This window comes from Bubalus bubalis, chromosome 2, assembly GCF_019923935.1.
Source record: "Bubalus bubalis isolate 160015118507 breed Murrah chromosome 2, NDDB_SH_1, whole genome shotgun sequence".
Taxonomy (NCBI): Eukaryota; Metazoa; Chordata; class Mammalia; order Artiodactyla; family Bovidae; genus Bubalus; species Bubalus bubalis.
In genome coordinates this window covers 188,058,398-188,069,865 of record NC_059158.1, presented here as the reverse complement: position 1 = coordinate 188,069,865, position 11,468 = coordinate 188,058,398, and the positions used below count along the sequence as shown (strand labels likewise).

The 11,468-nt window shown below is 50.9% G+C and overlaps 1 protein-coding gene across 1 annotated transcript; it reads left to right on the top strand.

Moving 5' to 3' along the window:
- The first annotated feature begins 2,857 nt into the window (after nucleotides 1–2,857).
- SRARP (steroid receptor associated and regulated protein) lies at nucleotides 2,858–6,445 on the top strand. The gene is made up of 2 exons (XM_006066596.3): nucleotides 2,858–3,441; nucleotides 5,551–6,445. The coding sequence occupies exons 1-2, from the start codon at nucleotides 3,354–3,356 to the stop codon at nucleotides 6,063–6,065; spliced, it is 603 nt and encodes a 200-aa protein (XP_006066658.3). The 5' UTR covers nucleotides 2,858–3,353; the 3' UTR covers nucleotides 6,066–6,445.
- Nucleotides 6,446–11,468: the final 5,023 nt, after the last annotated feature.

The following is an 11,468-nucleotide window of genomic DNA, read 5'->3' as shown; positions in this document are numbered from 1 at the left end:
AACTCGTGGAGACTGGGGAAGAGCAGCATTCTCAGAGGCGGTGGACACTCCTGGCCCTTCCCACACAGCTTGCCTGTGCATCTCTGCCATCTGGCTCTTCCTGAGTTACATTCTTTTAAATATATACACATTTATTTATTTATTCAGGCTGCCCAGGTCTTAGGCGCAGTTCGTGGGCTCTTTGATCTTCACTGAGACATACAGGATTTTCAGTTGGGGCATGTGGGATCTTTCATCTTCCCTGCAGCACACAGGAACTTAAGTTGTGGCATTCAAATGCTTAGTTGTGGCATGTGGGATCTATGTTCCCTGACCAGGGATTGAACCTAGGCCCCCTGCGTTGGGAGTGTGGAGTCTTAGCCACTGGACCACAGGGAAGTCCCCTGAGTTATATCCTTTTATAAGAAACTGGCAATCTAATAAGCAAAACACTTCTCTGAGTTCTGTGACCTGCTCTAGCAAACTAATTGAATCCAAGGAGTGTGTTTTGGGACCCTCCCATCTGTAGGTCAGAAACCCATCTGACCACCAGGACGTGTGATTGATATCTGTGCCAGGGGCAGTCTTGTAGGACTGACCTCTTAATCTGTGAAATCTGAAGCAACCTCCAGGTAGGCAGTGTCAGAAAAGCATTAACTGCTTGGTAATGTGGAAAAAAGCACACATCAGAATTGGTGTCAGACTGGAATACCCTGAAAGACACCTGCAAACGTTTCTTTTGCTGTGTAAGGTAACATTTTCACAGGTTCTGGGGATTAGGGCATGCTCTTCTTTGGGGCAGCATCTTCTACCATAAATATTCATTTATAGAAGTACTACTACAAAGAATGTCACCTGCCTTGTCAGTAAGCAAACAATATTGCAACCGACAGGCCAGCCGCCACTGCAGCCACCCCAACGGTGCACCTGACGGGGCTCGGGAGGGAGAAAAACAGGATAGTCAAGGTGCACATTAAAGGAATAATTCCAATAAGCCCAAACTCGTGCATCTTCCCGTACGTGTAAAAGCACTAAATTCACTAACATGAGATGTCTGATTTTCTTTAATTAACAGTAATCTTTTTCTTTTCTTTTTTTATTTTTTGGCCACGCTGCACAGCATGTGGGATCTTCATTCCCTGACCCAGGATCGAACCTGAGCCCTCTGCATTGGAGGCTGGGAGTCTTAACCTCTAGACCACCAGAAACGTCCCTAACAGTGATCTTTTCATGTTTCCACTACCTGGTTTGTTTTGTTTTGTTTTTAACTCCTATATATCCTGGCTCTACACTTAACTCTTTTGATCAGGTTTTCTCTTGGACTTAAGCCCTCAGTAAATTCACTGAAAAAACATGACTCTGAACTTTAGGCTGTACATTTTTTTTCAGTAGACAAGTATTTCTCTTTTTCAGTAAAAGAAAAAAAAATTGACTTAAAATTTGATTGACCTAAAAGATGCTGTAGATAGAATACATCTTCCCAAAATTCATATTCTGAAACCTAGTAAAGGCAGAGGAACCAGAGATCAAATCACCAACATCCGCTGGATCATCGAAAAGCAAAAGAGTTCTGGAAAAACATCTGCTTCTACTTTACTGACTATGTATGTCAAAACCTCTGATTGTGTGGATCACAAAAAACTGGAAAATTCTGAAAGAGACAGGAATACCAGACCATCTGACCTGCCTCCTGAGAAATCTGTATGCAGGACAAGAAGCAACAGTTAGAACTGGACATGGAACAATAGACTGGTTCCAAATTGGGAAAGGAGTACGTCAAGGCTGTATGTTGCCACCTGCTTGTTTAACTTATATGCAGAGTACATCACGAGAAACGCTGGGCTGGAAGAAACACAAGCTGGAATCAAGATTGCTGGGAGAAATATCAATAACCTCAAGTATGCAGAAGACACCACCCTTATGGCAGAAAGTGAAGAGGAACTAAAAAGCCTCTTGATGAAACTGAAAGAGGAGAGTAAAAAAGATGGCTTAAAACTCAACATTCAGAAAACGGAGATCATGGCATCTGGTCCCATCACTTCATGGCAAATAGATCAGGAAACAATGGAAACACTGAAAGACTTTATTTTGGGGGGCTCCAGAATCACTGCAGATGGTGACTGCAGCCATGAAATTAAAAGATGCTTGCTTCTTGGAAGAAAAGTTATGACCAACCTAGACAGCATATTAAAAAGCAGAGACATTACTTTACCAACAAAGGTCTGTCTAGTTAAGGCTATGGTTTTTCCAGTATTCATGTATGGATGTGAGAGTTGGACTTATAAAGAAAGCTGAGTGCCGAAGAATTGCTGCTTTTGAACTGTGGTGTTGGAGAAGACTCTTGAAAGTCCCTTGGACAGCAAAAAGATCCAACCAGTCTACCCTAAAGGAAATCAGTCCTGAATATACATTAGAAGGACTGATGCTGAAGCTGAAGTTCCAATAGTTTGGCCACCTGATGCAAAGAACTGACTCACTGGAAAAGCCCCTGATGCTGGGAAAGATTGAAGGTGGGAGGAGAAGGGGACAACAGAGGATGAGATGGTTGGATGGGCTCACGGACTCGATGGACATGAGTTTGAGCAAGCTCTGGGAGTTTGTGATGGACAGGGAAGCCTGGTGTGCTGCAGTCCTTGGGGTTACAAAGAGTCGGACACGACTGAGTGACTGAACTGAACTGAAGAGGTGGGGTCTTCGGGGAGGGGTAATTAGGTCATGAGGGTAGAATCCTTATGATGGGGTTAGTGCCTTTATAAAAAGAGATCCCAGAGACCTTTCTTGCACTTTCTGTGAGGTGAAGACACAGCAAAAAGATAGCTATTTATGAACTAGTAGGCAGGTCCTCACAAAACACCAGAATCGATAAGCATCTTGATCTTGGACTTCCCGCCATCCAGAACTCCGTCCACCACCGTCTCCTGGAGTTTGCTGAAATTTATGTCCTTTGAGTCAGTGATGCTCTCTAACCATCTCATCCTCTGCCAGTCCCTTCTCTTAGGTGGGACCAAAAATAAATAAATAAAACAGCTAAAAACTGGGAATGCAGCCAGGCAATGACTGAGGTTCGGGAAACTGAGACCTGGAAGAGATGGTTCCCAGCCTCGTCCCAGGGGAGGAAGCTGCTGAGCTTGGAAGAAACTGTGTGTTTGGTAGAAGGCCTGCCTCCCAGCCACCGGACTGCAATCCTGTTGACATAAACCCGTCGATCAAAGCAATCCCCCAACTGCTCCAGGCCAGTTCCTGTGGCTCCTGGTGGAATTCACTCAGCAGATCCGGATCTGGTAAATATAAAAGGTCTGGTCCTTGGGTGCGGACCCGCATTCTGGACAAGGCTGCTGAAAACAGCTTCCTCTGCCAGTGCTGAGCCAGGCACCATGGCAGCAGTCACGGCCCCCTCAGAAGACACCAGAGACCCGAGTGCCCACCCCGGGGGCCTTGAGACGAACCTGGAGACCAGCTCAGGTAAGAGGTGCAGAGGGGGCCTCAGCCCTGCAGCTGAGAGGGACTGGGGAGGCCGTGGAGTGGGGGTGGCAGGAAAGGACAGACAGCCTCCCTCCAGGGCTGCCAGGATTCTCAAGCCACAGGTGAGCTTCATTTACAGTTGACCCTTGAACAACTTGGGGCTGGGGCGCTGATTCTCTGAGCAGTGGACAATCAGGCTATAACTACAATCATCCCTTTGTGTTTGAGAGTCCACATCCACAGACTCAACCTACTACGGATTGTGTAGGAATGGGTATTTATTGAAAACAAATCGACATGTAAGTGGACCCACAGTTCAAACTGGCATTGTTCAAGGATCAGCCACATTTCCTGCATTAACTAACTTAGCAGAAGAGAAGCTTCCTTCTGAGCCTGGGTTGTGGCGACGAGCACGTAGTCAAGAGGATGGTTTTGTTTATCATTTGGGCAACTTGAAACGTTTTTTTCAAAGAGCAAAGGCTTTGGATTCGGAGAGACCTGCTCTGGCACTTGCTTCATTGATAAATCCCCGGGTTGGTTCATTGATAAGCCCCTGGGTTGGCTCATGGTTGCCCCCTGTTTGGTGGGGAAAGACAGAGCAAGGATCCCCGGGGCAGAGGGGACAGGTGGATAAGAGTATGGTAGGGGGATGGGGGAGCAGCAGTGTTTCCTGAGGCCACTGACATCTGCACCAGCTGAGCCTCAGTTCCCTCGCCTGTAAAAGGAGGCCGGGCTTTCCTCCTACTACTCACCACAGTGCGGTCCGTGGGCAAGCAGCATCGGCATTCCCTGGGCGCCTCTCAGAAATGCAGACCGTCAGGCCCCAGCCCAGACCTGCTGTACCAGAAAGCGAAGTGAAAGTGGTAGTCGCTCAGTCACGTCTGACTCTTTGAGAGCCGTATACTGAAGCCTGCCAGGCCCCTCTGTCCATGGAATTCTCCAGGCAGGAATACTAGAATGGGTAGCCATTCCCTTCTCCAGGGGATCTTCCCAACCCAAGGATCGAACCCAGGTGTCCCACATTGCAGGCAGATTCTTTTCCATGGAACCACCTGAGAATCTGCATGATAACAAGATGCCCAAGCAGCTTGTAGGCGTGGTGGGGTTGAGAGGCTCTGATGTGGTGGGCTCTGTGCTCCTGGAAGGCAGAGGGCTGATGGGGGGTGGGAAGGAGACAGATTTATACTCAGGCCTCCCCAGGGCTGAAATCCATGCTGTTAAGCCCCACCAGCTTCCCATTTTTGTGTGTCAACTAACCTACAGTTAGAACTTCCCAGGTAGCACAGTGGTAAAGAACCCACCCGCCAATGTAGGAGACGTAAGAGATGTGGGTTGGATCCCTGGGTTGGGAAGATCCCCTGGAGAAGGGAAAGACTACCCACTCCAGTATTCTTGCCTGGAGAATCCCCATGGACAGAGAAGCCTGGTGGGTTACAGTCCATAGGGTCTCAAAGAGTCAGACACGACTGAAGCAATTTAGCACGTACGACATACAGTTAAATCCCTGTTGAGGGAAGTCTATTTAGTATTCTGTGATAACAGGATTTCCCTGGTCCACTGGCTAAGACCTTGTGCTCTCCATGCAGGGGGCTTGGGTTTGATCTCTGGTTGGGGAACTACATCCCATATGTCTCAACTAAAAGATCCCACGTGACACAAAGGTAAAGAATCCGGCATTCTGCAGCTAAGACCCTGTGCAGCCAAATAAATAAGTAAATACATATTGTTTACAAAATTCTGTAATAACAGATATGGGGAAAGAATCTAAAAAAGAATGGATGTATGTTTGATATATAAATAACTGGATCACTGTGCTGTTCACCTAAAACTAACTCAGCATGGTAAATCAACTACCGCTGTTCTTTGGTTGCTAAGACTTTTACGACCCCACGGACTGTAGCCCCCCAGGCTCCTCTGTCCATGGGATTCTTCAGGCAAGAATACTGGAGTGGGTAGCCATTTCCTTCTCCAGGGGATCTTCCCGACCCAGGGATCCAACCCCCTTCTCCTGCATGGTAAGCGAATTTTTTACCCCGAGCCACCAGGGAAGCCCAAATCAACTATACCCCAATATAAAATAAAAATTATTTATTTTTACTTTATTAACAGAAAAATTCCCGGCTGAGTGGACGAACACGCGAACCACTGGAGCCGGCCCCGTGCTGCGCCAGCACGAACCTCCAGCCCTCTGCTCCCTTCCAAGTGGAAGGCCGGCGCGCCGGCAGAAGGCCGTCCCCGGAGCCCACCTGACCTTCGTCATCGACTGTGCGCGAGGGAAGCAGATCTCCCTGGCAGCACCCCCAGGGCCACCCCGCACCCCTGGTCCCAACCCGGGACCTGCCGTCCCTCTGATGAAGACCTACATCTTGTTATGCGGAGAAAAGCAGTCCCCCAACCTGACTCCGGAGGCTCCGCTAGGTGGGGGGGGCCTTGCCCAGGCCGGGGGGCCTTGCCGAGGGACTACGGCCCCAGCTTCCCCCCCAGCCAGCCCCGAAGGCCTTGCGGAGGCTCCTGAAGCCAAGGGGAGCCCCGTGAAGGCCGTGTCCTCGAGGTCCTCCGCGTGGGGAACGGTCATCGGCTCCCTCAAGGCCCTCTCCTCCTGCGTCTGCGCACAGGCTGATTGACTGCAGGAGCCTGGCCCTGGCGGAGAGGGTCAGGGGTCCGTGCACGATTCCCAGCGTCCACTCCCGCTTCCCCAGCTGAGCAGAAGGCTTTTGTACCTGAGCCAGGGAAGGAGAGTTAGATCCTAAAGGACATCTGAAACAGCACCAAGTATCCTCCTTCCTTCCTCTGCATCTTTGCTAGCCTTTCAGCGGCAGCAGGATAAGGCGCCGCCACGTAGAATGAGGCTGACTCAGTCACACAGCACACTCTAACACAGCATCTCCCAACTGCCAGCTCTGCACAGCGCTGGAAAAGACACTGCAGCTTTCTTGGAGTTTGTAAGCTTGAGGGTGGGGGAGAAAGGTTAAACAACCGAATAAAGACTATCCGAACAGTGTAATGAATGCTGTGTAGACACTGAGCAAGGTGGTGGGATGGAAAATGGTGGAACAGCACTGGGAAGTACTCTCCCTATGGTCCTCTGGTTGGTTTCTCATCCAGAGCAGGAGTCAGAACCTCCCAGCACAACGGGGAGGGGCGGTTAGTAACTACAGCGATCTTTGCTGGCGTGCGAGGGTATAGGTCACCAGGGATCACCGGGAGGGCATGGGACTCAGAATGGGCGATTTAAGGACCCAGGTGGGGTGGGAGATAAGGGGAACTGGCTTCTCAGGAGGGGGTGGAAGTACTCAGAAAGGGAAGGGAGTAGCATGCTTGAACAGATGAAAATGAGATATTATTTACTGAGCACCCACTGCATGCCAGGCTTCCACTGCCCCTAGGGACAGAAAAGTAGGTGGGGGAGCTCTATGCCTCTCCCTCAGGGCAGTCCTGGTCCTCAGCAGGAAGTAGGAGCTGCTGTGAGGAGAGAGGGAGGTCTAAGAGATGCTGACAAAGAGGGTCTCAAGCCTCTTGGATTAAAATTGCTGAATGTTCATTTATTCGCTAATGCTTTACTAGGTTTCTACAAACACTGGTGGGTTTCCCAGGTGGACTCATGGTACAGAACCTGCCTGCCAATGTGGGAGACATATGAGACACAGTTTCAATCCCTGGGTCCTGAAGATTCCCTGGAGGAGGGCATGGCAACCCACTCCAGTATTCTTGCCTAGAGAATCTCACAGACAGAGGATCCTGGTGGGCTACAGTCCATAGACATGCAAAGAGTCGGACACGACGGGAGCGCCTTAGCGTGCACACACAAACGCTGGTGGATGACATGCATTGACCATTTGCTCTGTGCCAGGGAAATGGCATCCTCCAAATGCCAGTACAGAGAAGCGCTTTTTTTTTTTTTTCCCATTTCACAGTTTAGAGAACCATGGCAAAGAGAAGTTGAGGAATGTACTCAAGGCCCATAGACAGGTGCATTTGGGCTTAGAAGCCAAACCAGCCCTACAGCACATGGCCTCTCCTTCTGGCAGGGTCTCTTCTAAACAGAGGGGACCTAGAGAAAGCAGACCCTGTCCTCAAGGAGCTCGTAGCCTGGTAGGGGAGGCGAGAAAGACGACTGTTGGTTGTCGTGACTTCTGGTACGTGCAGCAGTAAGGCACACAGAATGGGACTGGGGCTGGAGGAGGGCGCCCAGGCCACTCAGGAGAGGAGATCAAGGAGGCCTTCGTGCAGGAAGTGGCATCTAAACTAAAAGCTGACCAGTGAGTGAGTCATACCAAGGCAAGGGGCAAGGGTGGGGGTTGCTCCAGGGAGAAGGGCAAGGGGCAAGGGTGCGGAGTGCTCCAGGGAGAAGGGCCCGTCGTTCAGTCTGGCTGGAGGAGCCATTCATTCATTCACCAAGTATTTGTTGGGTGCCTACTGTGTGCTAGGCTCTGGGATAGACCCTGGGATGGAGCCGTGACAGACAGACAAGGCTTTGCCATCAAGGAGCTTGTCCTCCAGCTGGGGGAGAGGATGCACATACACACTGAAAACAGAGAGGCCAGGGAAGCGACAGGGGCCCTCTCACGGGAGGCCTCGCAGGCCACGAGGAGGTCTCTATTTTACTCTGAGGTCGGGACTGCTGGAAATCACAACCTGCCTTATAAAAAAAGATTCCTTAGCTCTTGTGCTGGGAGAGGAAGGCAGGGGAGGAAGCTGCATCTTACTCCAGGCAAAGGGAGTAATGATCCGTCCTAGAGAGGTGGTGAGAGAGGAGTCTGGACCGTTTACATCCCCTCCTCTGTCCTCCCCTTGCTGAGAATCACTGGACTAGCAGAGCCCAGAGACAGGGCTGGAAGGGAGTCTGAGAGCCCTCAGAAGAGGGTGGGGCTGCAGGCCTAGATTCCTGCCAGCAGGTGTCGCCCCAGCATCAGACTGGGCGGCCCCGCCTTCCGGGCTGCGGGAGAGCCGAGCTTTCAGAAGCCCCGCTTTCACTCTAATCAGTGTCCCTTTCCTCTGGAATAGCCGCTATTGATGGTTTTATACACACCACATGCCACTCCAGTTCCTCTCACACTGGACCCGTGAAGACACTGAGGCATAGAGAGATGAAATGATTTACCCCAGGTCACCAAGTCCAAACCCCAGGCAGAGTGACCGTGCAGTTATAGCGTCATAAGCCTGCACTGAGCTGCAGGTGCTCCGCTCGTGTTTGCGGAAGGAGTGAATGAGCAGTCCCCAGGGACCATTCCCCAAGGAGCAGTCTCCAAGGAACAGTCCCCAAGGAGCAGTCCCCAGGGCCTGGCAGTGGGTAGGGGCATCTGCAGGTTGAACAAGTGACTGAGGCCCTCACTGAGCTGGGCACACGGGTGGAGGAGGAAACCTCATCTCTTCCCCACAGTCCTGTGGGGGCCATCCCATTGTACAGATAAGGAGACTGAGGCCCGGCTGGGAGGAGTGACTGGCCCAAGGTCATGCAGACAGCAAGTGGCAGAGCCAGGGCTGAAACAGCGACGGCGCATCCTCAGAGCTTTATCTACCCACCATATAACAGAAACTTACCGAAAAGCTGTTGAGACAATGAACCAACAAAGAAGAAAGACCTTCCTGAACCAGCGAGTAACAGTGTGAACCGGTGAGTGTGTCTCCAGGTTGGCAGCCACGCCTATCAGGACTGCGTTGCCAGTGTGCTACAAGCGCCTGGGGCGTGGTGCGTGCTCAAGAATTGTGAGGGAAGAAAGGGAGGAGAAGCAGAAGGGAGGGAGGGAAGCAGGGAGGGAGAGGCAGGTTTGCGGTCCACTCTCTCCCCTCCGGCTCCCTGGGGCCAGCGGCCCAGCTTGATGCCCCTCAGGGAGGGTCCCCAGGGCCCCCACCCCACCAGCATTCCTCAGACCCCCAGGGAGAGCTGCCCCTGGGTCCAGGCGCTGGAGGGCTCCAGAGCTCAGGACAGACTTGGGGCTACTCGGGGTGAGCTGTGCTGACTGTAAACAGCACCATCCCGCCGCCCAGAGGCTCCTGCCTGGGGCCCCAGCCTGGCAGACCCCAGCCTCCCTGCTCCTCAAGACCCTCTCCTGGGTGAGGGCAGAGTCAGAGGGTGGAAGCTTGGGTTTCCTCATTCAGAAAACAAGCACAGAGATTTTACAGGAGCTTAGCATTTCCCGAGCTTACACTAAACACCATCTGGCTCTGGCTGTCACAGTGGACCTGGGAGGGTGCGACCTGATTTTTGTTTGTGGAAGAAGAAACCAAGGCTTCCAAGTGCTTCTCTGGCCCACCTCCCCCACCCTCAGGGCCCAGACAGGTCTTCCAGGAGGGCCTTGCAGAACTGACCACTTTATTATTATTATTATTTTTGGTGGCGCCGGGTCTGTGCTGCTGCACTTGGGCTTTCTAGGCTGGTGAGCGGGGTCTGCTCCTTGCGGCGCTGGGGCTTCTCGTTTCGGCGGCTCCTCTTGTCACAGAGCACGGGTTCCAGGCTCAGTGGGTGCCTCTAGAGCTCAGACTCAGTGGTTGCGGTGCAAGGGCTGTAGTTGCTCCATGGCATGCGGAGTCCTCTGGGACCAGGGATTGGACCCGTGTCCCCAGCACTGGCAGGCGGATTCTCATCCACCATACCACCAGGAAGTCCCAGGAACCTACCTTTTCCGTCTGCTTCACCTGCTTTTCCTGGAAAGAGGACCCCAGGTACAAGGCAGCTCCTCTGCCCTTCCAGTCCGAGTCTTCATCTTAATGGAGCCAGAGACAGTGTCAGGATCCAAACAGAAATGAGATTAGGGGATCTAAATGAGCCCTTCTGGGTGTCTTCAGCACATGGCATATGTGAACTATAGTCAACCGTCATGTGCCAAGCCCTCTAAGTGTATCACAAAACAACCACGGCAGGTAGAGCCTGCTGCCACCGTTTTATGGTGCAACAGTTCAGTTCAGTTCAGTCGATCAGTTGTGTCCAACTCTTTGTGACCTCATGGACTGCAGCACACCGGGCCTCCCGGTCCATCACCAACTCCCAGAGTTTACTCAAACCCTTGACATTGAAGTGGTGATGCCATCCAACCATCTCATCCTCTGAAGTCCCCTTCTCCTCCCACCTTCAATCTTTCCCAGCATCAGGCGCTTTTCAAATGAGTCAGTTCTTCGCATCAGGTGGACAAAGTATTGGAGTCTCAGCTCCAACATCAGTCCTTCCAATGAACACTCAGGACTGACCTCCTTTAGGATGGACTGGTTGGATCTCCTTGCTGTCCAAGGGACTCTCAAGAATCTTCTCCAACACCACAGTTCAAAAGCATCAATTCTTTGGTGCTCAGCTTTCTTCACAGTCCAACTCTTACATTCATACATGACCACTGGAAAAACCATAGCCTTGAGTAGACAGACCTTTGTTGGCAAAGTAACATCTCTGCTTTTTAATAGGCTATCTAGGTTGGTCATAACTTTCCTTCCAAGGAGTAAGCGTCTTTTAATTTCATGGCTGTAATCATCATCTTCAGTGATTTTGGAGCCCAAAAAAATAAAGTCTGCCACTGTTTCCACTGTTTCCCCATCTATTTGCCATGAAGTGATGGGACTAGATGCCACGATCTTCGTTTTCTGAATGTTGAGTTTTAAGCCAACTTTTTCACTCTCCTCTTTCACTTTCATCAAGAGTCTCTTTAATTCTTCTTTGCTTTCTGCCATAAGGGTGGTGTTATCTGCATACCTGAGGTTATTGCGATTTCTCCCGGCAATCCTAATTCCAGCTTGTGCTTCATCCAGCCCAGCATTTCTCGTGATGTACTCTGCATACAAGTGAAATAAGCAGAGTGACAATATACAGCCTTGATGTACTCCTTTTCCTATTTGGAACCAGTCTGTTGTTCCATGTCCAGTTCTAACTAGTGCTTCCTGATCTGCATACACATTTCTCAGGAGGCAGGTCAGGTGGTCTGGTATTCCTATCTCTTGAAGAATTTTCCACAGTTTATTGTGATCCACCCAGTCAAAGGCTTTGGCATAGTCAATAAAACAGAAATAGATGTTTATCTGGAACTCTCTTGCTTTTTCGATGA